This window comes from Paralichthys olivaceus, chromosome 12 (assembly GCF_024713975.1).
Source record: "Paralichthys olivaceus isolate ysfri-2021 chromosome 12, ASM2471397v2, whole genome shotgun sequence".
Classification (NCBI taxonomy): Eukaryota; Metazoa; Chordata; class Actinopteri; order Pleuronectiformes; family Paralichthyidae; genus Paralichthys; species Paralichthys olivaceus.
The window spans coordinates 20,031,731-20,059,440 of NC_091104.1; the positions used below are offsets into that span (position 1 = coordinate 20,031,731).

A 27,710-nucleotide genomic window follows, 5' to 3' on the forward strand; every position below is an offset into this window, starting at 1 on the left:
CTTATTTCTTCCGGAAGAAACAGCGCAGTGAGGAGAGCGGAACTCAGCGACAGGTGAGCCTCTTCCAGTCACAACAAGGAAGCAGCCTCACACTTCTCTGTGTTTTAGTGCTTCTCCCTCCGTTCAGTGGCCGCAGAGCTTCCTCGCCTCTCCATGCTGCTGTGCCGGGTTTCGGCAGTGAGCCATGCGCTAGCGAGGTGGACACGGAGGTCACAGCGGGCAGGCGGCCTCCTCCACCCGGCTCTCCACTTCAGCTCCAGTCGCTGTCATGGTGTCAGCTCCGGAGAAGGCAGCGCTCAGCCGTCAGAGAGCGGCTCTGCTCCGGCACTGTACCGTGACACGGTGCTCCTTCCCCGGACCGAGTTCCCAATGAAACTGACCGGACAGAAGCTGCTGGACCGAGAGCTGCAGATCCAGCAGGTACGACTTCCAGGCAGGGACGGAAAACTGTCAAGATTGTTTTAAAGTGCTTGTTGCAGCTGGACAGACACTGTAGCTCATAAACTAACATCTCCTACATTTATTTTGTGCTCGGTCTATAATTCGGCATAATTCGCATTTGACCAAAGGTCAATTTCCTCGATGTGAAACAGACATGAGCCTGGATCATGCAGAATGTAAATAGTGCCTGTCACTCGCTTGTCACAGCCTTCATGTGATGTGTGTGTTGACTTTACTTTTCATAACACAGACCCTAACTTGATAGATAAGCACAGGCAGCCCCCTCATTATGTCGCTTTGTGTTTTGTCACATTATAAATTACACACTAAAACTCTCATTCTGTGAATTGCAGGAGTGTGGATTTGCAGAGTTGTACTCCTGGCAGAGAGAGAGGAAGGCCAAGAAGGAGTTCTGCCTTCATGATGGACCCCCGTATGCCAATGGAGACCCTCATGTTGGACATGCACTCAATAAGGTGCTTTATTTACAGTGTTCTGTTTGTATTTCATTTATTCTCTACTGTTATGGTACAATAACAATAGACTCAAGCACTGCCAAAATAATTGTTAACTTGATAGCATTTTATTTGATACAGATTCTAAAGGACATCCGTAATCGTTTTGAGATGCTGAGGGGCCGTCAGGTCCACTACATCCCTGGCTGGGACTGCCATGGTCTGCCCATCGAGCTGAAGGCTCTGGGGGAGCTGGGGACCAGCGGCCTCACACCACTACAAATCAGACAGAAAGGTTAGAAAGGGCAGATGGTCGCCACAACATGAGCAATATTAGATTTGCAGTTGCTCAAAAGTTCTGTTTCTATCTCTGCTAGCACGGGAGTTTGCAGATGGGGCCATAGCTCGTCAGAGGGCTGCTTTCCAGCGCTGGGGGGTGATGGCTGACTGGGACCAGTGTTACTACACATATGATGGGGCCTATGAGGCTGCTCAGCTGAAAGTCTTCCAGGAAATGCACAGCAAGGTGAACAATCATATGCTATTCATCAGAGTTTATGTCTGGATTTAATCCTCAATATATCTCATAACAACATTAGTGACAATAGTAAGTGTTATTTACTCACTTACTATAGTGAGGAAATAATTCAAATCTACTTCTATCTGTCAGTGGTTGTAGAAGATGATCATTATTGGATTGCATCAGCCTGGATTCATTTTTATATTCATATAACATATTCCTACTATGTTTATCTGCAGGAACTCATCTACCAGGACTACAAGCCAATCTTCTGGTCTCCTTCATCAAGGTAATGAGTTGATTACATTTTTTCATTTTTCCTTTGCAGTACTTGATAACTTCTTATGAGACAATAAGATAATCATTTTACTAGTCCTACAGTGGGTAAGTTTGCTATTTTACAGCAGCAAAGGAAATAATAAGAATATAAATATAATGAATAATTAAAAAAAATATTTTTAGATATAAAATAAAGCATTACTATATACAATGTATATATAGTTTATGTAGTGTGAACCAGATTGTACATATAAGATTTTTCTTGTTGTCTTGATTCCTGTCTCTGTGCGTCTCTAGGACGGCTCTAGCAGAGGCAGAGTTGGAATACAACCCTGAACATGTGAGCAGAGCCATTTATGCCACATTTCCCCTGATCACACTTCCACCTAAAATGGCCTCAGAAGAAGGTACTAGAAACACATTCACATAGATAATTCCAAGTTTTATGTTTCTCACCTGTGGAAGAATTTTCATAATTGTGTGTGTCTGCATGTGTGACCTCGGCAGGTCTGGAAAATGTCTCTGTGTTGGTGTGGACCACTCAGCCTTGGACCATTCCTGCAAATGAGGCTGTGTGCTACATGCCCAATACTCAGTAAGTACCTGCACCAAAAGATTGTATTCATGAACTCAATAAACACACAGCTCTTAAATGTTTAGTCCAAAACCCAAGTTTATTTTCATAGAGGATCAAGAAAAATTACTAAACCTTCATATTTGAAGATTGATTTTAACAATTAATAATTTATATAAATAGTTACACAAGATTTACAGATGTGTGGATTTCCACCCACTCTGGGTTGTTTTCCTGTCCCAAAAAGGATGTTTCAACATTTCCTCTCACCTCTTCCTTTGTTACTACACTGCATTTGTGTTGAGGATTAATAGCAGCTGCAAAACAGGACAACGACTTTTCTAGTTTAAAAAAAAAATCACGTAATGATTTCTAACTACAGTGGAAAGTCAGCAGCCTCTTGTTGTTTTTTTGTCTGCAGGTACTCAGTGGTGAAGAGGGCAGACAACTCTCAGCTTCTGCTGGTGGCCTCTGAACGTACAGCCAGCGTCGCAGCTCTTCTGGGCACAGAGCTGGAGAGTGTCGCCACCTTCACAGGTAAAAAAACACATTTACAAAAGAGACACACAAAAGTGTTAACTGCGTTTTTTGTGTCCTTTCACAAATATAACCACGCAAATGTCCCCTGGCTTTCTCCTTTAAGGTCCCCAACTTGAAGGTGGAATCTGCAAACATCCCACGATTCCTGACAAGGAAGTGCCGCTGTTGCCAGCCAATCATGTTACCATGGCGAAGGGAACAGGATTGGTCCACACAGCACCAGCTCACGGCATGGACGACTACAGTGTGGCTTCTCATTTCAAACTGTCTGTGGTGCGTTGTGTTTTTAAAACCTCCACCTTTCAGGAATACGAAAATCTTGTCTTTGGACTTACTGTGCACTATGTTAGGTTAACTACTCATTCAATGTAGTGCTGAAATGAGAAGTCGGTCAAATAGAAAATCAATGGTTTCATTTAATAAATAGTTTACTGTTGTTAAGAGTTAGATACTCTTGAATTTGGATTTTAATCAATAACATATATGTTATTTCTCTAATAATAACCTGTTGATTTTATGTTGTGATCATTTTGGTTTACAACTGTAAGACTGTATGTTTTGCTTCCACCTCAGGAGTGTATGGTGGATGAGGATGGCAAGTTCACTGAAGCAGCAGGTCCTGAGCTACAGAATCTGTCTGTGATGATTGAAGGCACAGATAAAGGTAACAGCATAAAGAGGACATAACTCTCCCCCTGAGAGCAGGTGGATGTGTGAGCTCTTTTTTATATGGTCCGTGGGTTTTTTCTCCTCCGTGCTCTTCTATGTAATTCACCTGCCGACCTGTGTGAAGTGATTTCCATGCTGAAGGAGTGTGGGGCTCTGGTGAAAGAGGAGCAGTGTGTCCACAGTTACCCGTATGACTGGAGGACAAAGCAGCCTGTCGTCATCAGGCCCAGTAAACAGTGGTTCATCAACACGGCGTCGCTCAAAGACAAAGCTAAGGTGAGCTGCTCAGCCACGTCATAAAACTAGTTTTTATTAAGATCCCGTTTGCCTTATTAAAAAAGGAAAACACAAAATTGTGTGTATGTTTCCAGGAAAGTATTCATTTTACAAAGAAAAAACGTATCTACTTGCATGTGTGTGTGTTTCCAGGAGGTGCTGCAGAAGGTGCGTGTTTTGCCAGAGTCAGCAAAGAGCAGCCTGCTGGCCATGCTGGACAGACGGACGTACTGGTGCATCTCCAGACAGCGAAGCTGGGGCGTCCCGATCCCTGTGTTCTACCACAAAGAGACCGGAGAGCCTCTCATGAACAAGTGAGCCGAAACACAACACACATGCTGACGGGCTTGTACACATATTTGGACATGTACACATAAACACACTTTTTAGAGATATTTTACAGACAAAATCTATGTAACACTCACACACACACACACACACACACACACACACACACACACACACACACACACACACACACACACACACACACACACACACACACACAGGAGGACCGGCGAAAAGGTCCTTGCTCCGTAAGATCAAGCCTGAAAATGGTCCTTACAGAAATATTTGTACACACACTCAGACATGTTGTCATTTCTCTGGCCTCTGCAGATACACAGTCTCCCACATAGCAAAGCTTTTCAAAGAAAAAGGAAGTGACTGCTGGTGGGAGCTTCCCGTTGAGACTTTACTGCCACCCGAAGTCCTCAAGAAGGTGAGTATATGCAGGTGTTGGCGTGTGGGTTTGAATGAGAGTCAGTAACCCATCTGCTGACAGTATAAACCCACTGTATTCTGATGAATGCTATTCCAGTGGCTTTTTTCATTCTGCCAGGAGCAGAACACTTTTTACTTTCAACTGTTTGTCATTAATTTAGTGGAATTTTAAGATATACTATTTATGATAATCAAGAGCATAAGTAGAAATAAACTTTAAACCCTGTATGTATACACAAAAAGCAACAACGTGTCGTCACTAATATTTGTTTGTAGAGCCGTGATAATTTAGCAACTATTCTGAAGGCCAGACTGTGAACTAATGTATCTGTTAACCTAACGCGTGTGTGTGTGTCTCAGAGTAAAGCAGGTCCAGTGAGTGACTATGTTCGTGGAGAGGACGTGTTGGACATCTGGTTTGACAGCGGAGCATCCTGGGCTGCTGTACTAGAAGGTACATGTGGAATCTCTTCAGTCGGTCCTGTTACACAGATCACACAGGACAAAGTGATTTTCTTTACTTTTTTAGTTTTTTGTTGCACCATTTAATCAGGGTTGATCACTGAAGTCGGACAGAGTATCATGGGTACTTACTTACTGAGAAAAAAATCTGAGGTTTGGATAAAAAGTCATAACATTACAAAAAGAAACTTCTAATATGTCATTTTAGAGGGGATATCAGAAGATCAGTCTATCACCTGTGTTACAATGAGGAATATGAGGCATCTTGTTAAGTTATACTTTAGTAGAGGTTTCACAATTAACTAATATTTCATATTTTGGCTCATCAGCACATTATTCTAAGTATCAGGACTTCAAAAAGATTGTGCAAGAAACTGAGTCTATTCTGGAGAAAGAACCAAACAGACTTGGAGGATCGGCCTCTTTTGTGGTGGAGAAAATGTTTGGTAGTGGTGTCTGTGAGGTTTTCAGTGGTTCCATCTGGGTGATATTTAAAGGAGCCTCTAACTTTCCTAAGAAACAACAAGATTGTTAATCAAGAAGTAGTGAATCTCATGCAAGCACAAGTTCTCCACGCTGCTTATTTCCTAAAATTATTTACGAAGTATTATGACTGCTTTATTCCTTGTCCTTCAAATGGCCCTAACACTCCATCGTACTAAAGTGTGACTCAAAACTGTTGTTATACAATTTTCATAATCTGCAATGAAGTGACTACATTGATTGTGTAATGATGTGATCATGCTGCTTCTCTCCACTGACACCAGGGATGTTCGAAATGATGCAGCAGTTAAGTCTCTGCTCACTTTAAAGACTCCAGGCTTTCAAAACATCAACCCTCCTTTAATTAGTGTTATCGTAGAGAAAGCTTCTTAATCCAACCTTACATAGTCCACCATTAAATTAAGGTGCAGTGCAAAGTGGATCGTAAGCAAAAGCTGTACTTTGCTGACCACAAACCTGGATCAGAGGGAAGTGCAGTCTCAGCACACCAGGGTCACTGCGCTGGTGTTTTCTCTTCAACGCTATTACGACTGCCAACAATTAGTGATCAGTGAATTAGACGGGATGTTGCAGATATGTCGAGCAGTAGAAAACGATCCCACTTGTTTTAAATACATCAGACAATATGACACCAGAGGATTTGGCAGAGCAGACATATTTTTGCTTGTGTTTTCATTTCCAGAGGAGCCGGAGGGAGATTCTGCAGAGCCTGAGTCCCGTCTCAGCTGGCTCCCCGCTCCGCTCCGCAAACCTCTGGTCACAGGTTGTTTGACCATCCTCCTACTGAGGCCGACTGCAGCTTTTACTCCTGCTGTTTCTCACTCTGCTTCTGCTCCCTCTTTTTGCTTTCAGATGCTCTTGGATATGTTGTGATTATGAGTTGGGAGACTGTTCTATAGTCCCAGTGTTGGTTACGATGTCAGTTACATGCTCGGTTACTAAAACAAGGCATTCTGTCACAATTCATCAAATTAAAACCAAAAGCATTTGAATGTAGTTTAAGGAATATCTGAGGACATCAAACATGGGAACAGGATATTATAAAAGTCCTCAATGCAGCATGAATCTCTGTTCACTCTCCTCCTCTCTCTGTCTCTCTGTCTCTCCTTTGCATGCAGGTTTTACACAGAGCACCTGGCTTGAGAGAACATTGTAGGAGTGTGTTTCTGTTTCTAGGGATGTTTCAAACTCTGCACTTCTTCTTTGCTACTAGTTTTCTCTGTGAAGGGATTCGTGGTGGAGGTGGATAAGGTTGAAAGCCTGTGATGTCATGGCTGCACCACCTCTCTTTCAGCTGTTTGTTTGGAACCTTTAACCATTCAGAGTTTTAAAAAAGGCTGTTTTGGTCATTTGCACAGGGCATGTTTGAGTCTTGAGCAGTTTCCCCACTAATATTGTCTCATCTCTCTTTTCTAGACATTCTTCCCAAAAGCTAACCTTTTGCTTTACTTTTATTTTGTGTAAAGCGAATGCAGAACTAATTATTTAATGCCTCTTATGTGTCTGCTTCCTCCTCCAGAGTCAGACTCCAGGGCAGATGCATACGTGGAGGGAAAGGACCAGATCGGAGGCTGGTTTCAGTCGTCACTGCTCACCAGTGTAGCCGTCAGCAACAAGGCCCCTTATAAGTGAGTGTCCCACGGTCTTCTGTATTTCATGCTACTTCTGTCACACTTAGGTTTAAAATTTCATTGATTAAAGTCTAAAATCTTTATCCGTCACTAAAATTAATTTAGTAACAATATTATTTTAACTTATTTCAACCAAATACTTAGTGAAATAATTTTGCTGATGTTTGTGTGTAGGTCTCTGGTGGTCCATGGCTTTGCGGTCACTGAGAAGGGAGAGAAGATGTCCAAGTCTCTGGGCAACGTTGTGGATCCTGATGTGGTCATCAATGGAGGGAAGGTGAGATAATAATGAGGGAGATGGAGAAAATTGGAGAAAACATGGATTCTACAAGTCTCGTTTTTTTTTTTTTTTGTCTTTCTCAGGACCTGCCGGCCTACGGGGCAGATGTGTTGCGTTGGTGGGTGGCAGAGTCGAACATCTTCTCTGAGGTCCAGATCGGACCCACTGCCCTCAACTCAGCCAGAGAGAGCATCAGCAAGGTACCAGAGCAACTGGGAGTGAAACGTTGTATATTTTCTTTCCCTGTGTGGCTCTCTCTGTTTCTTTATTTCCTCACCATCCCTCTGTTTCTCTCTCCCAGTTAAGAAACACTCTGAAGTTCCTGCTTGGGAACCTGCACGGCTTTGACCCGCTGTCTCAGACTGTGGACTCCAAAGAGATGCACTTCATCGACCAGTACATGCTGCACCTGCTCCGTGAATTCAGCATGAAGGTGTGAATAGGAACATTTTATTGTGTGTCCATAGTTTGAGCCAGTGACTGATGGTAGCTGGTGTGTCTGTGTGTGTGTGTGCGCAGGTTACAGATGCCTACGGTGAGTTTGACGCTGGCAGGGTCATCCGTGTCCTCCAGGCGTTCATCACCAGAGACCTCTCCAGTTTTTACTTCAGCATCATCAAAGACAGGTGAAAACTGACCACAACATGAAATCCACACATGGTTTTGCTGCCAATAGCTTTAAAATATTAAAGCATCTTTTGACCTCATGTGTGGTCTTTCAGTTTAAGAGCAGGACTGTTCAAATTTTATAAAACTTTCACTCAAAACCCTGCATACACATTCAAATAGCCCCCCGTGTGCTTAGATGGGCTCTGCTTGTGCTCAAACTGTACTCTAGCTTCAACTTCGTTGTCACACTGCTTCTGTATAATTGGAAAAGTTTGCTGGAGGATTTCTCCTTTTTGGGCTTGGTTTCCTCAACCAATAGAATGCCAGGAGTAGTGGTGGCAAATGAAATTGTCCCGCCCTTGCAGACGTTTCACGCAGGCACAGAAGCAGCGTGAGTGTGAGGAGAAGAGCTGGAGTGCAATCTGAGTGCAAAATTTTTTTTTTTTTTTGTAAATCCAAGCACGAGCATTTGAGCGAGGGCAGGGTTTTGAGTGTAAGCATTACAAGTCCTGCTCTCAAACTGAAAGACCACGCAGTTGAATCAAGATATGGAAAAAAAACACCATACTCAGGCATTCTGTATTTTTAAATCAGGTTGTACTGCGATCCAGAGAACTCGCTGGGCAGAAGATCGTGTCAGACTGTGTTAGAGGAAGTTCTGGATGGAGTGACCAGATCCATATCTCCCATCCTGCCACATCTAGCTGAAGAAGTGTACCTACACGCACCCGGACATGACAGTATGTGCCTGATGCTTTGTATTAACATGTATACGTCTGTACATGGCTGTGCCGTCCACGTGGATGTGTTGCGTTTGCTTTGAAACAGAAATAGACTGTTTGTTTTGACCATGTAGAAGGGGAGACATTATTCAGGAGCGGCTGGATAAAAAGCAGTTCTGTGTGGCGGCGGCCGGGACTGGAGGAGGTAGTGGAGGGAGCGTGTGCCATCAGAGACTCGTTCCTGTCGTCCATTCCAGGCAAAAATGCAGCACAGTACGACCTCACCATTGCCATTGAGCCTGGTCTTCTGTTTGAACTCATGGAGGTGAGTTTACTCTCATTATAAAAATAAATTAGATCAAAACAGTCATCAAATGTAAGAGCAAATGTTTATTGACTGTGTTTCCTGGTGAAAAAACATTTGTATTCCCACATATCCGATTCTCTAAAATACTCTAAATACAATCTCGTACCCTCCTTCACTTCCAGTCTCTCCAGGAGGAGACGACCTCCACCTCCTCCCAGCTGGCCGAGCTGATGATGGCAGCGCGGGTCACCCTGACTAGTGAGCTTCCCCGCGACCTGCCCCCAGACGCACTACAGAACCACGGCACCTTCCTCATCAACCTGGAGGGTGAGGAGCGTCAACACTGAGCTTGTTATCTAATGACACTCATTGTAATCAGCCGTGATTGGTACAGAGAGAGAGATGTCAGCTGTCTACTGAATTTTAAACAAGAACTTATGCACATATTATTTAGCTTAGTAAATTATAAATAAATGTTTTAAATACTTTCAGTCTTATTATAACTAATTTAGTTAAGTTTCATAATTTTTGTATTGTCTCAACATAAATTATTTTTATAAATTCAAACGGTCACTAATTTAGTTGAAAAAGCACTTTTTTAACATTACTTGTCATAAGAAGTGCTCCGAACTCTTGAACTCTGCCACTTTCAGATTAAGATGACTAATAGTGTTATTATACAGGAGGACGTGTTTGGCTCAGTGAACCAACCGAACTTTGCAGAACTTGCTTTGTGATACAGGCTCTTGACCTTCTCCTGTTTTGAAAAATCTAAATGTCTGACGTCTGTGGGGAGAATACTGTGATTCCAACGTGCTCAGTATCTGTGTATCTGTCCTGTCAGGTGGCATAATCCGCGAGGACAGCCCTTATAGCATCGCTGCGGTGCCCACCTCTGCTGCCCGTTGCCCTCGGTGCCGACGCTACACAGCTGAATCGGCGGACTGCTTGTGCCCGCGCTGCCAAGCCATCGTGTCACAGGCTCCTTGACCAGCCAGACATCCTCACCACGATGACCTGCAAACATTAACAACACTGTTTCGCTTCGCTGCATTTGGTTGACATTGCCCCTGACGACTTAACAGAGACCAGGGTTCACGCTCAACTGTCACCATCAACTCAGAATCAGTCAGGTTTGAACTTTGAAGAGAGAGTGCAGCTTGGCACTGGGTCGACACGGGCCGAGCTTGATAATATGAGATAACTCAACATGCTGTTCCTAAATGTGCTTCAGGTGTCTATTTTTTTAATCGACTGACACGTTTTTTTTTTTTTTTAACAGCATGTGGGAACTTTAAAGTTTTCCTGGTCGCTTGGCTGTGGTATGAATGTGTCGATTTGATTTGAAGCACTCTGATACAGCATGTAAAGGATTATTTACTGTAGATATGCTGGGGAACTGAAGACACTGTCGAGAGGATGCCTTTCAGTACACTCTGTTTTTTTTCAATGTGTAAATGTACAGAAGGAATTGACCGGAGCACAGAATTTATAGTCCAGAAAGGATGATACCTTTGTATAATAATTAACATATGGAGTTTTATCAGGTACGTGTTGTGGTTGAATGGAATGAGCAGCGAGGAACCAAGCATTGTCTGAAGTTAAACATCTGGAGTTTTACAGAAACCTCTTTATTCTGCGTTGGATTAGCCCAGTGGGAGCAGCTGGATGTAAGGACTACAGAAAAGGCGGTGTACAGGCACAGCTAGTACAGTAGTGTCTCTATATTATAAATAAAAAATAAAGGTCCATATTTCTTTATGATACATCTCTTGAGAGATCTGTGAGAGGGAAGGAAGGAGAAATGTCAAACAGAACTCTGATATGACACAAAGAACACTTAAATTTTAAGTCAGACTGAAAATGTAGCAGAAGTGACAGAGGCATTCTTAATAACACTTTTCAATGACAAGTTCTCAATTTAATTTATGTTAAATGCCCCAAAATGACGGGTTAATAAAAATTAAAAGCACATATTAACATGAGCTGAATGACAAAACACAAAACCTCTGTGACAATGACCAAAGGACGTGAGGAGGCTGCATTTCTTCTTTCCCCTGTCGACAGTCTCATAAATGCTGCAGATGAGTAAGCGTGACCACGATCTGTAAATTTGATGCGGTGGAGGCTGTCTCCTCCCTTCCTCCCCCACAGGGTCAGTCCTCAGTGGTCAGAGCCTCTACGGCCTCCAGAAGGTGCAGGGCCAGGCTGTACTGGGCGTGGTTCTCTGGCAGCATTTCAATGAGACGGCCGACCAGCCGACTGCTCTGGGACAACGGGACCAGGGGGCACCGCAGCTCACTGGGGTCCTGCAGTACAAAAAAATATAGAATGATAATTGAATACATAGTTAAACAGGCAGTTAGAGCTATTAGTGCAAAACTGCTTTGAATTGATATCTTTGATATCTAGGTTTGCTGCTGTAGTTGACGTTACGGTGTTTAAACTCATACCAACTCTTCTGTCTTCATTTTTACAGACTTAAAACCATTTGGTAAATTTTTGTGTATCGGTGGTTGTGCTCATGTTCATCAAATAATACATGTTAAGTAATAGTTACCAATACTAAGTCTGATGTTGTGGTTGTGAAAGTATCTGCTCCGTGCAGTAGGAGGGTCACATCACATATTAGTATTTTAGTCCTAACACATGACAAGAGGAGAGTTGACCGACAAGGATGATGAGGATTCGGTGCCAAAGAACTGTAAAAACATTTTGGATGATTTGAAGGTCCCGTGATTCACCGACAGACGGGTTAACATGCCATCAATGTTCATCTGATAAAAATGGGTGTCAGGGATCTGTTTTGGGCTTTGGGTGGTTTTTCCCCACAGGTCTGCTCCAGACCTCTCTCCTGTAGGGACCTCTAACCTCTTCTTTAGACCTTTAACCTCATTACTTCAAAAAATGTATAGAGAGAGAAAACACTGAAAAACAGTTAACACTCCAGTGCTCCGTCAGCTCTTGCAGTTTGTATTGTCTACAGTACATGTTGATCGGAGGGTATGTGGTCCAGACTCAGGTTTGAATTTTTTTTTACTGGGTAATAAACAGCATGTTTTTCATTACATCGGACATTTAACAAGAAAAGACGTGTGCAGGCTCAGTGTCTATACAGTGTTTACTGAGGGAGATCTTTAACGTTAGACTGAACTATGGGCATCCTCTCTCTCTTCTGCTGTGACACGGTGGAAATTCAAAACATCCAAAACTGTCTTTTAAAACCAATTCCTCATCATCGCTCAACTCTCTCATCATACTTCTAAATGTGACTCTGTTGGTGAACAGAGCTGAAACTTTCACTTTATAACTGCAGTGTCAAGTAAAGTATTGATAACTAGTAACTTGGGGACTGATAATTAACCGTATACACCGTGTAACACCTGAAATGTAGACTACCATGGCAATCCTAGTCCAGACAAAGGGTCAACATAATGAAAAATGCTGGGTTTGTGAATACAGTAATGGAATGAAGCATCTTTTTTGGAGACTGTAACTGAAACCTCAGAGGTCATGGAGCTGGGTGTCTCACCATAGCCTTGAGCCATGTGCAGAGGGTGGGGGGAAGGCGGGCCAGAAGCTCCATAGCAGCCTGTGTCTGACTCTGGCTGTGCAGCAGCAAGAAGCTCAGTCTCTGTCCAGTCAGCACCAACAGCTGAGAGCCCAGCACGTCTTTGTCCTCCACCTCTAACATCACCTGAACAAACAAACAGGAGTTATCACCCTCATTGTAGCTTCTGTCTGCAGGAAAAAAAAGAGCATTTGTATTTTACCTCCTCTGCCCGGAGGTCCAGACCCTGGTTATAGAGCTCACAGACGAGGTGCCGTCGCAGGATGTCGGGGTTGACCTGCAGCAGGGAGCCCAGCTCCAGACACAGCGAGGGCCACCAACCAGCTTTAGGGCCACTGGATGGTAGAGGGGGGCACCCAGTGCCAGAGGCAGAGCTGGAAGTATCATCTATTGCCTGCACCCAGCCAGTAAGCACCCGCAGGAGGAACTGAGACAGAATGAGGACATGTGGGAAATGGATGAAATGTATTTTGCCGTTTTCCTCTCATCTTTTGCATTTCAATGTATATTATGTAGGATTGTCCAAAAAAATCAATGTGTAGACAGACAATCCTCACTTGACATAAAGCCCCCCCCCCCAGCCTTTCCCCCAACCTAACATTTACTGGAATCTAATCTTCACTCTGAAACCAAAATGAAACCCTCGAACAGCCGTTCCTTCATCCTCATGCAGTGAGGACCAACTGAAATATCCTCACTCCATGGTAAAAACTCAAATCGGTCCTCATAAGTAAACCTAATTATAACCATCAGAGTTACACACACACTCCTGCAGAATTGTTTGAGTGTTGACATGATTTGTGTTTTAGACCAAAACAGCTGTTAAATTATTCAGGGCGAACATTTCTCAGAATCACGTTTTAAGGAGGAGAGATCAACTTTGCAACTGACATGTGATGTGTTTAAGTTTAGATCTCACCTCCTGTCGTACTGAGACCAGGCCTGGGTCCATGTCTCCACTGGGCATCAGCTGGATTGTCGTCAGGTCTCTGAAGAAGGCATTCTTACCCTTGAACACAAAAATATATTTTGGCGCACAAATGAATTAGGTCCAGTGTTTAGTTTTTAAAATGCATTTCCACATAAATTCCATTACAACAGCTTTATAATGAGGTCATGAGTGATATATTAATTTCCTCTGCAGAGGAGGTCAAGATTTTCGATTCAACAAAAACTACTACAACTGATTTTTAATGAAACTTGGAGGGAGGTTGGGATATGGGCCAAGACAGAACCCACTCAAGTTTGGGGCGGAGCCAGGATTTTGCCCAGGGAATAATTTATTAATATCAATAGTTCATTGATCGTGATGAAAACAATCTGGCGTATTTAGGGGTCTGATACCGATGAGTTGGTGAAATAGGTGCTGCTTGACAGTTGGACATTAGTGGAGGTAAACGCACCACTGAGCGCCATTCTAGTTTAAGTAATAACTCAAAGTGTAGACATAACAAGATCAACAATATTGGACAAAAAGTAAAATTGAATTCACCCTTCAGCCTCGCTGGACTGTGTTGCGCCTTTAAAGGGAGCAGTTTTCAAATTACGTCACAGACAACAAGTGTGTTTGTGTGCGTGCTTGTGCTGTTTCCTCACCTTGCTGTCAAACAGGCTGAGTGGTTTGACTTTCAGATTGAAGGTGAGGGCAGCGTGTAGCAGGGAGGCCAGCAGGCAGTGGTGTTGGACCAGAGGGTAGTGGACGCCTTTCTGCTCCAGAGCCAGCTCGGCTATGGAGGCGGGGCCCTCTGCTCCGCACCACGACTCCTCCACGGACAGCTCGGGAACGGACACCTCCTCCACCGCTGAGTCCGCCTGCATGAAAGAAGAGATGGTAAGAAGATAGATATGTGGACTTGTAAATCACAGGTGGCTGGTTTACATGTTAAGCTTTAAGTTCAGACACTTGATATAGCACATGCACAATTCAAAATTCTCCTCCAGTCAAAAATGGGTTTTGCTATTCGTCACTTCACCAGAATGGTTGTACAGAGCAGTGAGATGTGTGAAGACACGATAAGGCTGATTATATTCCTCTGCTTCCTCTGTTCTCAACCTGAACCTCAGTTTAACCTGCTAACACATGACATCGCAACCAGTTTGGGAGCCAATCAGAGTTTAGTATCCATGAATGATGTGAAAACTAAAAAACCTCCAGGTTGAATTAAACGAGAATGACTGGACTTTCCGTCAACCCTGACACATCTTATCTATTGTATATAGATTCTGGAGTTTTTTCACTGAGGGAGAAGGAGATAAAAAAAGATGCATGCAGGGGATCTTTAAGAAAGCTAGCTGCCAAATAAATTAAAAACATGCTAAGTATGGGAATTGTTTATTGGTGGTAATCTCTAAATGATGGTACTAATATCTTAAGTGGCAGCAGTAACAGTGATATAATGTTAATTAGTAGCAGTGGTAAGTTAGTAGCAATAGTTCCTTTTGCACCTCTTTTTGCACTATTTTGTACAGTTTTTAAAGTTTTATTTTCCTGTAAACATGTTTATTTTTATTGTTATATTTTATTTATTTTTACTAAATGCACCTTTCAGTGGTAGCTGCTGTAATTTTGCCATGCTTCATTGTGTGGTGAGATTAAAGGCATTCTATTCTATTCTATCTAATAGTTGCAGCAGTAGAAATGACTGCATCGATGACATGAACTGTACATCTATGCCCCACTGAATGTGTGAGCAGCGCGCGTAACGGCTTGCTTTTTTATTTCAGCATCCATGTTATCAGATTACAGCCGCCACGCTGCTCTGCTCAAGAGTTGGGATCTCACTTTCAGTGAAAATGATCTTTTACTAGTTTCAATTTTGATGTCGTATTTTTAACAAATATACATAATTGCAACACTTCCTGTACCTGTTTCAAAGTATGTGTTGATTGTACTGAAAAGGAAATTATAGACTTTATACCATAGTGTCCTGGTATTTAGTTAAGTACATTACCCTACTTTTATTTGAGGAAACACAGCAGTCATATCAGAAACCTCACACAGCAGCCCTGCGGCAGACACAGTTCCTGTGTGAGCAGATGCATGCGAGATGCAGCAGATCAGCGACGCAGCCGTCACACACTGCACACACTCCTGATGTGGCCCAGGCAATAGTCACCATGTTTCTGCTTTACATTAAAAACTGATTCATTTAAAATTAAGTATTTCACCAGCACACTTCATAATGCATTCTCAAAAACGCCTCCGATCCACTTCACTTTGTTCTTTTTCTTTCCGTTAAAATGAAAAAATAAAAGAAGCTAAATCAATAGATGGTTTTGACCATGTTCCACTGACCATGCTTTGTGCTGGTTTATGCGAGGCGCCTCTAATTCTTCATGCTTTTCTCTGATTTCTTTTTACTTACGTAGTAATTTATAAAAGACAAAGGGGACTGATTCTTAACCAATACTCCAGTCACCTCCATGAGGATCTGCAGCAGCTGGACACAGCAGCCCAGGAAGGACGTCACGGCTTTGTCTCCCATCCCCACATCCTGCACAGAGACACACACATCATTAATAAATCTCAATCTGAAATGACCTCATTAATGAATAAATAAATCTATCACATATCAAACTGGCTTCACATATTTCAATCTAGAATCATGTTTTAGAATCCGTACTGAAACACAAACTTACCCGTCGACATAAACGATCTTTGGGTGCTTTCCCCACCTGAAAAAAACAAGTACAAACATTTTATATTCTACCTCACAGACTCAGTTACATCGTCCCACAGCTCACTGCAGTACTGTACATGCATGATTTACCTTCTCCATGAGGTAGGCCGCTGCCGAGAATCGTTTGACAATGAAAGTACTCCACATCATTGTAGAAATACCTGTGGGGAAGAGTCAGAAGTCTAATGACAACCTATCACTTTGAGAGCATTAGCATGAATACTTGTGCTTCTCAGTCTGAGAAATTTAGTTTAGAAGTTAGTTTAAGCCAACCTGAACAAAATTTCATCAATTCAAAAAAGCCACTGAGTTGCTTACCTAGTTGGATGTGTGGACTGGAGATCAACTTCAAATGTTCCACAGCCGAGCACAAACACTGACCCTCCTGGGAAGAGAAGCAGGTGTGAGAACAGCTAATTTTTCTTCCTTGTTCCTTAAGGCCTTTGCACACTGTGCGACAGACCAAGTAATTAAACTCATCAAGTTCTTCTCCCTTCATCAATACTTGGTATGTGGGGAAGTATTTCTTCTTTTTTGTAAAAATGAGCATCAGATCATCATCACTTGATGTTGATTCCATATTTCTTTTCCCTTTATTTATTTATTTTTAACCCTATTTCGTGCCATTCACTCACACTGCTGTTGATGTGCAAAGGCTTTTAGACTCATGACAACTACCTTTCAAATATTACAATATTTAATTACCCATATGTCTGATTATATACTGTACATTATTTATGTGTTTGTTTGTGTGTGTACCTCTGGGTCTTTGTTCCACTGTACGACATATTCCCAGCAGCAGTGGGCAAAGAGCAGGTCAGGTGAAAGCGAGTGTGGGAACCGCTCCCACACCGCCACCAACAGCTCTGCAAAAAAAGAGTGGACAGTGTTAGACTTGGATTAACTTCAGGGTATAAATTACAGTTATAAAAAACAGTCAAAGCATAGTTAACACAGGTACATGAGAGCCAATGTGTCATCAATATACACATTTATTTTAGTTTCAGTATGTCTGAGGGAGACACTTTGACCAGTTATTGTCCAGACTTCATTGCAGCTGCCAGATGTTTATAGTCCTGACCTGCTGTCCTGTCTGTGTCCTCTTGGCTCTGCTCCTTCTTCTCGTTTCCTTCTTCTATTCCCTTCTGCTCCAGTTTGTCATCTGCATCTTTGTCTACTCTCTTCTGGAGAATTTCCTTCAGCCGCTGAGGAGCCAAGTTTTGCCTGAACACCCACTTGGAGACACTGTCAGCTATGCCACCTTTGCATTGAAAAAAATAAAGGAAATATATGAGAATCTGTCTTGTAGCCTCAACTGGAGTATGACTAGTACACAGAAAAAAGAAAAAAAGTTAAAAAAATAAAGGGAAATTAAGGACTAATTATATCATTTAGAAAGAAATCATGAGATAGTAAAGAGGGCAGGATAGAAATAAAAAAAGAGCCAGCCCCATATCCAGGAAATAATTCTTGTGCAGACACATTTGACCTCTGATCTTAAAAAACATGAGCACCAATTGAAATATTGATATTTCATTAAAATAATTTTTGTGAGAGGTTGCTGCTTCTTGTGTGAGATTTTCTTGCTTAACTCATGCATGTAGTTTATTTGCACAAATTTTGGCAGATTGCATTAGGTGTATAAAGTGGACGTGCATGCGATACACCGTTGGCAGGCATGGCACCCTTATGCCTCTTGGCGATGGCGCCAAGAAGACCGAAAGGGAAAATACGACAACATGAAACACTTCTTGTTAACATCCTACCAGTTCCTCCCTCCAACAGCGTTTTGATGGAACACTGTGTTGCAGCACCCGCTGCCACTCCCTGAGGAGGAGGCACCAACAGCAGCGTCTGCAGCACGAGCACGTCCTCCAGCTGGCGAACACACACCACCCACTGCTCCAGCTCCAGGGACACAGCCTCCCACTCTGAATGCAACTGACACACACATACACAATGAATGTGGTTTTATTGGTTAAAAATGTTAGCCTAGTTGTTGTAGTGCATGATAATTTTAAAAGGGGAGTTATTTTACATTTGCCTACAGAGGGAGCTCTGTGTGTGTGTGTGTGTGTGTGTGTGTGTGTGTGTGTGTGTGTGTGTGTGTGTGTGTGTGTGTGTGTGTGTATGTGTGTGTATGTGTGTGTGTGTGTGTGTGTGTGTTGTACCTTGCTGTCAGCATGGTTGGTGATGCTAGCCTTGGCAGCACGGTGAGCAACAAAGGCAGCCAGCAGAGCTGCGGCAGCATTGTGGGACTGGATACACGTGGTGCGGACTTGCTGCCACCAGGGGGAGATAGACTGGGGGTCCCACGACTCCTCAACTGCACCTAAAGAGAAGAAGAACAAGTAGAACCTCTCTCCTTATCCCTTTTTATATTCATTGGTTGGACAGAATTGTAACCTAAACCAAGCTGAGACTTGAAGTGTCCGAGACACAGGATGAGAAGACAGTCCTGACCTTTCATGTTGCTGAGGGCGATGAGTAGTGTGTGAAGGTTTCTAACTGTTTCCTCTGTTTTCTGTAGCACCTCCTTCTCCCTCTGTATCCACACACTTAGTAGCAAAGCCTGACAGGAAGAGAAACAGGAAATGTAAATATGAAATTTAAAAAACAACATGAAAAATCCATTAATTTAGGATGATGGTGATGCTAAAAAAATAATAATACATGTTCTGGATTGGAGCTGTAGAAGGCAATGTGAAGATGCACAATCCAATACAAATGTAAGAAATGCTTCATATCACCAGTGTTCATTTACATTATAAACGCATGACTGATGAGGGATCAATGAGGGACTGATCACTATATATTTAGAACATCTTTTTTTTATGGCGGATTGGAATTGCATCCATCTTACCAGTAGCTGCTGTGGACTGATGCCAGCCTGCTGCAGTGTGTCACAGACTTTGTGTAGTGGACTTTTTCCACACAGACAACCCCAGAACAGAAAGTTTCCTGCAAGACACACAAGAGCGAAGTCCTAAGTTTGAATTTATTTGGTGTCCTCACTCCTTCCCTAAGGTCACAGATTTTTCTGAATATTAAAGATTATTTTGATCGGTTTTATTTCTCCTCCTTGGTGCGTATGTATCTATCAGGATAACTGGGTAAGAGTCGAGGTGTAGAATGTGGATACTTATGTTGTCATACCTAACTGATTCCATTCAGCTTCAGCCCTGCGGTTCACCTTCAACTCCCCGTCCTCGCTGCACTCCATCTGGGAGAGGAAGGCTTGGACGGTGAGGGGTGAGTTGGGTGAGTCCTGGGCAAAACTCACACTGGGTCTAGAGGTGAACTGGGCGTAGCGTTGCAGAGTAGGACGGACACGGGACAGTTCATCCTTAATGCCTTCAAGGGAATCCTGCTGGGCAGAGAGAAAATATGAATTGGAGCAAAAACAAACAAACAAACAAAAATAAATAAATATATATGTATATATAAATATATATGTATATATATTTGATTATAAAAGATTTGGGAAGAAAAACAATAATAATATGGAAATAATTTACATTGTATTAGTTGTGTACCATTTAGAATATGTTACATTGTGGCCAAAGAAAAAAAACAGAATTGTAAAAGTGAGTTTCAAACATTATTCATAAATTTATGAAAATTGAACATTGATATATTTCAGAGAATATGAAGTTATAAATCCACAAGAGCAGAATTAAGAAATCATATAAGATTTAGGTCACATATTGTGTGCATCAGTAAACTAACTAATGTAGGCTGTTGGTACATGAGGAACAGTATTTCATTTTTGATAGTACTAGTGCTACTGCATCTAATAATGAGAGCAAAGTCTTGAGATCCAAGAATGACGCTGGTTACATCTGCAGGAATCTGTGGCTCAACAGGACAGAGACAAATGTATCACCTCACTGAAATCATGAACTTATTTTCCCCCTGAATATTTTGCCCTTTTTACGGCAATGTCTCTTCAAAGCTGCTTATGATACTATGGCTATCCTCCATCACTCCTGGCTACCAGTCTGTCAACAAACTTGTCAATCATCAACCTACAGTCAAGCCTATATAATTTGTGTGAATACCATTAAGTGTGTGTGTGTGTGTCTGCTCACGTTGTCAGAGCAGGCTTCTGTGTCTGCAGCAGAGTGCAGCTGCTCGATGTCAGTGTAAAGCTGCAGCAGCTTCAACTGTGAGGAGCAGAGCTGGAGTAACAGTACATCCACATCCTCAGTGTCTGTGATACAGAAATGAATCATCAGAAATAAAAAGAGAAAAGCCGTTTGCGTTTGTTAAACGTTATTAAATCTATACACCAATATAGATTAAATCTTAGAAGAATCTCAAACATAATGAAATGACTCTTGCCTTGTTTCTTCAGAGTGTCGTATAAGGTGCTTGCGATATTTGTGAGACAAGAGACAGGAGCATTCTTATTTGACAGCAAAGACTCCAGAGCCTGAAAGGAAACACAAAGGATAGAGGCAAAACTTCAAATGCTGAACACTTGGCACATTCATTATTGTCTGAATGCATATGTACTGATCTTTAGTCGTACCTGCTTTTTAATGGCAGGATGTTTAATATCCAGCAGCACACTTTTAGCTTCGCTCTCCAAAATATCTATAAAGAAAAGGGGAGTAAACACAAAGACAAAAAAAATGATTCATCCCCATTTAGCTCTCACTCTATCTCTTACCAGGCTCCACATCTCTGCTCTTTAGTAAAGTCGTCAGTCTCTTTAGCAGGTGCATATCTTTGGCTCGCTCACTCTTCTTGTCGCTGAAATGGACAGGACACAGAAACATGGGGTTTAGGTGGATTGTTGGCAGTATTCCTTGAAAAATGCTTTATTGACAAACAGTTGATCTACAACTTCTGTAACATAAATGTACAGTATTTGTGTTTGTCAGTCTGTGTGCAAACCTAAGTGCCAAGTGAAAGGGGATGTTCACAGTCCTCAGAGCTCCTGTGATGGGATCCAGCAGACAGACCTGCTGCGTGTGGAGCTGCCAGCCCTGACTGGTCACACTATTCACACCCATCAGACGGTAACCAGCATAAAGCAACCTGGAGGTACATGTACACACACGTACACACAAGACACAGACACAAACACACACATACATTATATTATGTGTATGATGCCTCTGACGCTAAGATGTAAGAAAAAGTTACCGGCTTTGTGAAAGCGCATTGTTCATACCTGCAGTGTTTACCCACGGTGAAAGCTCCAACCCGAGGCCCCTGCTGCATCCCCCACACCTCCAGAATTCCCCTGCGGGGGGCGTAGATGACAAGGAACAGAGCGTGACGTCTGGGCAGGGAAGTAGGGGGGGAGAACTCCCGATCACTACGCTCCTCTGGAACCTGCAGCCATCCCAGCTGGGCGTCTCGGTAACCTGCAGTTAAGTTTAATTAATGAATCGTTATCTTTGGGTGAAAGGGACACGTTAAACTATGATTAAGATAAATGCAAGGCTTGGAATATTTTAAAGAAGGAACAGATGTTATGAATGTTTGATAGAAAGCATTTAAGGCTACTGACATGTTTATGGGCAGAAATATGTTTTACTAGAATATATTTTTAATCATTAATATTATTTCTTCGTCTCTGTTTCGCATCACCTTTCCACATGCGGATGGCGATGCCCCTGGCCAGGTCCAGAAGTGAGACTCGGCCAAAGTCGTCTGTCACTCCAGCCAGTGTGTTGCATGGGGACAGACAGATAGACTCTCCGTGGCGACGAGAGTCTGGGAGACCAAATCTGGAAGAGAGAGGTCAGGTTTCACAGAGAAGGACAAGGGAATGAAATCAGCAAGCTTCGTATTACCAGCATCAATAGGACAGATGATTGTTGCATTTGTGTTATTGAGGTAACACTATTGGTACCTGATTGTTAAAGGCGTTGCAGGCTCCACCTTGGGCTTCTGTTTCTGAGCAGCCTCGTCTTCATTCTTGTTCTTGTGCCAGCCCAGCCACCCACTGAGAGGACGACAGGGAGGAAGATAGAGAGAGTTAAGAGGAGACGAGTAAGTAGAGTACAAGTTAAAACAGATTAAGGGAGATTACAGTATAGGTGAGGGGCTGATGCCGGCGTTTGTTGTAAACAAAAGCACATGATATGTTTGTACATGTCCTCTTGCATGATTTACTTAGACGCCTCCCCTCGCTGAATGTTCCAGACATTTTCTTGTTGTGAATGCATCCGACCTGGACAATCTGCTGCTGTGTTCTGCATGTATGTAGGTAAACTGACCAGATTTCCTCGACATTTGGATTTCATGTCTGAAAATGTTTTATTGTTTGATATGACTTGAGGATGAAAGAAGAAAAGTGTTAGGGTTATAGAGACAGACATAGACGTACCTGGCAGCACTGAAAAGGGCTGAGGTAAGTTTACTGGCCACAGCCATGGCCACATGAGATAGAAGAGGCTGGGAACTTCCCTGTGAACAGATAAAAACAAAACAGATTTTTATTAAAAGTAAGGATGTTTGTATGCTATGTTATTAAAACGTGAGTATGACACACACACACACCTCGACAGAATAATAAAAGCCTGTGAATGGTCCTCCTCCAACAGTGACATACTGGCTCATGGCAGGTGGGTTGCCCTTGACTGAAGCAGTAAATCCCCCCAGGATAGATGCATTCTTCATCTGGTCAAACACACACAGCGTCATGATGCCTAAGAGAAGGAAGAAGAGACAGATGGACACAGGTTGAACAGAGCAGCTGGAAAATGGTACAATACAAACAAAACAATACACTCGATCATTCCCTTAATATCAAATTACAAGAATCTTCCCAGCATATGACAAATATACAGTGAATTTTTACTTTTTAGTTCTTTATAATGCTTTTAAAATTTAAATCATTGTGAAAACACTGGGAATTTGGTAAACTCAATATCAACAGTGAAAAAATGCTGGAATGCCAACTAAGAATCACCTCACACCACTGAAACCCTGTGACCCTGTGATGGAGGGAAGAAGCCATGACCACCAGTCAATCTATCATTGAGAATTTAACCAATATTGTGAACAAAAATCAGTTACCGTTTCAGAAACAGTCTCTTACCCACACTACTGTGGTCCACAATGGTGTCCATGTCCTTCAGACCCCACTTCTTATAGGCCAGGGGAGGAGGCTGGATCACATCACTACCTGCTGCAGCAGCTGGAGGAACAGGGACCAGGTGATGACATGCAAAGCAACAAGCAATATTCATTACCAACTAGTTTCTTTAAGCTAGCTAAGTTTCATTAAGCTTAATTTAAAACTGTAGCACTAGTGTCATTTAATAGGATCACTGATTGGCTAAAAAGCCTCTAGAAGCTAAATAAAGGTGTACATGTACGTGTGTGTGTGTGTGTGTGATGGTGTTAGTAGTGCAGTGCAAGAAACTGCTTCTCTCCTTAGTACCTGAACGCCTTGTGGCAAACACTATCCACCCAGCCAGCAAGTGAAAACACATTTTATGTTAAAACAATGCAACAATATTGTAACATTTGAAACTGGATAACTGTAGCTCTGATCCCAAAGTGGACACATGAAAATCTTGTTGCATGAGCCCACACACACACACATTACCTCTCGCCACCTGGTTCCTGCAGGCACGCAGAGACTGAAAGAGGCTGAAGCCATCGATGGTGACCAGAGCAGCAGGGTAGAGGATGCTCAACTCCTCATGCTGTGGTGGGATAAAAATCAATAAAAACACATCGGTTAATGACTATGGCGGGATATAAGTGAAAGCTCCTGAAATATCCAATAAACAAAATAAAACTGTAAAATTGTTTAGCGAATAAATCTCAATTAATAATCACACAGTTAAAGTTGTTACGATTTTTATGCTTATGTGCCTTGTGTTCACGTCACTTTCCCTTTTGTCAAACAAGCATGTGCCTGTTTGTCTGTGTGACATACACACAATAAACTAACAACGCAGCCGTGGCAACTGAGGAGTGAGTTCAAGAGGCGTGGTAACTTTAAAACATGTGACTTAAGGGTGGTGCAGTAACAGATACAGCAAAGTGTAAATTGGTTAAGTCTCATGATCAATATTGGTACTTTTAATGACTGAAAAACACACATTGACATATTTGTCTATTATTATTATTCAATTCAGGAACCTCCTTGAGCAGAAAATCAGTCTGTAAATTGTAACAAATGTAGACAATAACAGAGAATTGAGCGTGACACCTCTCCCCCGAATACCCCTCCTTTTTTTCATAAAATGATTATCAATTTTAATTTGGACTTCATTTTCTTACACAGTTCTGAAAGCTGTGTCCAGTGTGTACATTATTACCTGCTCCGTTACTCCAGGATGACGAGGGATCTCATATGTGCGACACTTGAGTCTCAGTACGGGGTCCTCGTGCAGAAGCTGGGCGAGGAGCAGAACCCCATTCTGAAGAGACACAATCAGTTTTACTGCACTGAACTGTTCCCTGTTTCCTCTTTCTGCTGAATACCTAATTAAGACACTTATTTCACTGGCTACGAATGTGCTGTTGATTGTTGAGGTACCTCTGTGTAGAAGCGGACATGGCCAGAGGTGAAACCCACGACAACACATGTCCAGTCAGGCCGCCCTGTGGAGCTCCTAGAAACAAACACTCACTGTTAAAAGGAATTGGAATCACAAGTATACCTGCATGCAAGCATTTGCACTTCCACAGACATCTTCTCTTTCACTAACATAAGTATTTTTTTTACCTCTTTTGACTTGCCAGGGGGATACAGATGCAGCTGCTCACACATTCTCTGGAGAAAGAGGACACACAAAGTACAGTGTTATATCTGCAGGAATGAGCTCTCATCTCTCTATCTGTTGAAAGATTGTGCACACACTGTCATTTGTTTCCACCAGTCATAACACTTATTTAATGCAATTATATCTGACCTTCTCCTCATGTCCTCTTAAACTAAATTCCCCGCTGTAAAAATTATTTTGTTTTGTCTTCCCATGTAGAGCCATCTACAGCTACTTTCAGCATTCTTATCCCATCTCATATTAACAGAGTTTAGTCTCACCCATCTTCAGTACTGAGGGCCCCAGTCCAGGAAACCGCCAGAGTCATCTCCTCTCTGCCACTGTCATCTGTGCGCCACTTTGCTGCAACAAATCAATAAGCATTAACAGCAAAGTATAAATCCACAGTGCCCTCACACCTCTTTTACACCAAAAATAGCAGGTATATGCAGCTTTTTTAAAAATGGGTAAGCCCCTTGCAAAAAAGCTGATTATTAAAAGCTGACTATTTTCCCATTGCCAATAGAGCAGTTTGCCTTCCTGATTTTTGTCCCATGGCAAGCAGAGTAGTTTCTGCACGTTGTTTTAAAAATCTAAAAAGCAATGAGCATGTGTGCAAATGAATATGTTCACCCGGGTGTCATGTTTACATCACTGCCAATTAGAGCCAGAGTTAATAAAAACCTGTGTCTACTGCAGAATCATTTGACCTGGGTGTGAATGCTGATTGTATCCATTGCCATAGAGACAAAAGCCTTATGTTAGTGTGTTTTAGTGGGTGTGGCTGTCACATTTCCCTATCCTGGACTGTGTGTGTGTTTGAATATCTGACCTGAGAGAAAGACTGCCTTCTGTTCACGGGCAACCACTAGCAGATCAGAGCAGGGCGACAGGGCGACTACACAGTCCTGCAGCCAGGGTCCAGTCTGCCCAGTGGCCTCCTCCTCCACCTGCGGAGCAAAGAAGAAAATTTGCTTACAAAATATACAGTAATTATGTGACAATTACAATTCTTAAAAAACAAATGACACTGAAGCTGAATATCTTAAGAGGGAAAATAAGAATTAAGAATGAAATACAGCTAAAGACAGACCTTTGTGGTGGAAGTTGTTTCCTCCTCTTGCTTGTCCCCATTGTCCCATGCCGACTCCCAGTCAGACGTGTCCCAAGACAGCTGATTATCTGTTGAGGCAAAAGTGAAAAAATGAGAAATCCAATTAAAGATTTGTTTAGTTCGTGAGGTCAGACTGGTGGAGCTTATGTTGTGGTTTTTAGGAGATCCCTCTTTGCTCAACTCTTGGTTTTCTAGGGATCACCCACACCACTACGTGAAGTCAATAACTCAATGCATAGTCACACTAAAAGAAACTGATGAAAATATTACATCCGCTCAGAAAAGCAAAACATAAAATCTAAGTAAAAGAGGACAAGAGGGGAAGCACTGATGAAGGTGATGCTACAGGGAGATGACCTAAAAATATTCAAGAGTGGGTGGAAGACAAGGTGTCAGAAAAAGAAGCAACATCCGGGTTGCCATGGACATTTCTGGCACAAAGATCCAGTAAATAAACATTGTGTAAGAGCCATTATTTTTGTTTTGTTTAGTGTGGGTCCCACCAGTTGGGGAAAGGGGTACCACTGTCAGTAGAGCTCAAGGCAATATGACTAATGATAGAAGAAGAAGCAAACAGTCTAGTTATAGTGATGATTTGGAGAATTATGCTTCTTCACTTTCTGTGCTGGTGTTGCAGAGATTCATCACCCACCTTGCAAAACCTTAGTGCTGATTATTTTTTACTGTCAAGTCGGTAAAAGCCACCAACATCACATTATACAGTAACTTGTATATTATATTATCACATAAGATGCATTTGAGTTCTATGTCAGACACGCAAGACTCTACTTTGAATCCTATTTACAGAAGCTGCAATGAAAGAAGAGGAAGGTTCCCTAACTGCACCAGAGCATTTAACTGCACCATCCAGTCACAACCAGCGATTCATGGCACATGTACTGTGGTTCTAAAACATTCTTTAGCTAAATGTGTGGTGAGCGGCTGCTCTGTTTACATCGGTGCTGTGGCAAAGTAGTTCCAGGTGGAGCTAGCTGCGTTGCAGCCACTTTACATGGACACTATCAGAGATATAGCACATGATAGCTTGTACCTGCTTCATTATTCTCCTCCACCGGCTCGTCTCTCTGGTTGTGGAACAAATAGTCCCGGACCGTTCTGAGCTCCTGGAGCCGACAGAACTCCAACAAGCTGCAGGACATCTCTCCCCGCTCGTCCCGTCAGGACCGTCCGCTCACAGGGAAGCAGCCAGTTAGCACAGCTGGCTAACAGTCCAGTGGTGGAGGGACCTACGTCGCTTCGCAGTGAGGAGTCCGTTTGTACGAGTAAGCTCGGTGACAGCTGATCCACAAAGACAGGCACACGTACGCGTCTCTGTCTGCCGCCTGCAGAAGCGACAGAGCGAGTCTGGTGCTCTTATTTTTCCTGTTATGCGCAGTTTCCACCCGAGCTCCGATGACACATCGTTAGCATCACAACACTTGTTTGCTTCCGGGTTGAGGGTGAGCGGAACTTTTCAAAATAAAAGCGAGCGGATGCATTTGTTAACAACAGTCTATGGTTAACAAATGAGAACGCAAAACGCGGTGACTTTCTATTTACATAATAATCATTATAATAATAATAATAACATCAGTCAATATAAAAAAAAAAC

At 42.5% G+C, this 27,710-nt stretch overlaps 2 protein-coding genes across 7 annotated transcripts; one reads left to right on the forward strand and one right to left on the reverse strand.

Moving 5' to 3' along the window:
• iars2 (isoleucyl-tRNA synthetase 2, mitochondrial) lies at nt 1–10,758 on the forward strand. Of its 3 annotated transcripts, none has more exons than XM_020084973.2 (24): nt 8–420; nt 795–917; nt 1,038–1,191; nt 1,274–1,422; nt 1,656–1,705; nt 1,993–2,102; nt 2,203–2,290; nt 2,691–2,806; nt 2,913–3,082; nt 3,383–3,473; nt 3,603–3,754; nt 3,908–4,068; nt 4,373–4,475; nt 4,838–4,931; nt 6,126–6,206; nt 6,963–7,071; nt 7,249–7,351; nt 7,438–7,554; nt 7,656–7,787; nt 7,874–7,980; nt 8,558–8,703; nt 8,820–9,010; nt 9,175–9,319; nt 9,837–10,758. In XM_020084973.2, the coding sequence occupies exons 1-24, from the start codon at nt 154–156 to the stop codon at nt 9,980–9,982; spliced, it is 3,105 nt and encodes a 1,034-aa protein (XP_019940532.2). In that variant the 5' UTR covers nt 8–153; the 3' UTR covers nt 9,983–10,758. The 3 variants fall into 3 exon arrangements, 2 of the variants coding, with proteins under 2 accessions (XP_019940533.2, XP_019940532.2); XR_011244789.1 differs by having other exon boundaries at nt 21–420; nt 8,798–9,010; XM_020084974.2 differs by lacking the exon at nt 6,126–6,206 and having other exon boundaries at nt 1–420.
• Nucleotides 10,603–27,572, reverse strand: rab3gap2 (RAB3 GTPase activating protein subunit 2 (non-catalytic)). Of its 4 annotated transcripts, none has more exons than XM_020084972.2 (35): nt 27,150–27,572; nt 26,078–26,166; nt 25,817–25,934; nt 25,266–25,347; nt 24,948–24,995; nt 24,759–24,834; nt 24,538–24,639; nt 23,817–23,916; nt 23,304–23,402; nt 22,763–22,911; nt 22,590–22,669; nt 22,113–22,205; nt 21,848–21,987; nt 21,426–21,621; nt 21,146–21,289; nt 20,919–21,001; nt 20,778–20,842; nt 20,588–20,678; nt 20,335–20,456; nt 19,400–19,610; nt 19,107–19,204; nt 18,707–18,815; nt 18,415–18,575; nt 18,010–18,184; nt 17,325–17,504; nt 17,003–17,109; nt 16,562–16,628; nt 16,334–16,404; nt 16,203–16,238; nt 15,983–16,057; nt 14,160–14,375; nt 13,483–13,572; nt 12,766–12,990; nt 12,525–12,689; nt 10,603–11,301 (listed from the first exon to the last, which is right to left on the reverse strand). In XM_020084972.2, exons 1-35 carry the CDS (start codon nt 27,256–27,258, stop codon nt 11,149–11,151), a joined length of 4,125 nt encoding a protein of 1,374 aa, XP_019940531.2. In that variant the 5' UTR covers nt 27,259–27,572; the 3' UTR covers nt 10,603–11,148. The 4 variants fall into 4 exon arrangements, with proteins under 4 accessions (XP_019940531.2, XP_069392246.1, XP_069392247.1 ...); XM_069536145.1 differs by having other exon boundaries at nt 15,929–16,057; nt 27,150–27,564; XM_069536146.1 differs by having other exon boundaries at nt 19,400–19,613; nt 27,150–27,564.
• Between the last annotated feature and the right edge of the window lie 138 nt (nt 27,573–27,710).

Coding starts and splice junctions, on each gene's coding strand:
- iars2 (XM_020084973.2), top strand. CDS start 154: ATGCTGCTGTGCCGGGTTTCGGCAGTGAGCCATGCGCTAGCGAGGTGG. Junction 3,474..3,602: donor GATTGAAGGCACAGATAAAG/GTAACAGCATAA, acceptor ACCTGTGTGAAG/TGATTTCCATGCTGAAGGAG. Junction 7,352..7,437: donor TGGTCATCAATGGAGGGAAG/GTGAGATAATAA, acceptor TGTCTTTCTCAG/GACCTGCCGGCCTACGGGGC.
- rab3gap2 (XM_069536144.1), bottom strand. CDS start 27,258: ATGTCCTGCAGCTTGTTGGAGTTCTGTCGGCTCCAGGAGCTCAGAACG. Junction 22,206..22,589: donor GCCCTTTTCAGTGCTGCCAG/GTACGTCTATGT, acceptor TCGTCCTCTCAG/TGGGTGGCTGGGCTGGCACA. Junction 12,991..13,482: donor TGGTCTCAGTACGACAGGAG/GTGAGATCTAAA, acceptor ATTCTGTCTCAG/TTCCTCCTGCGGGTGCTTAC.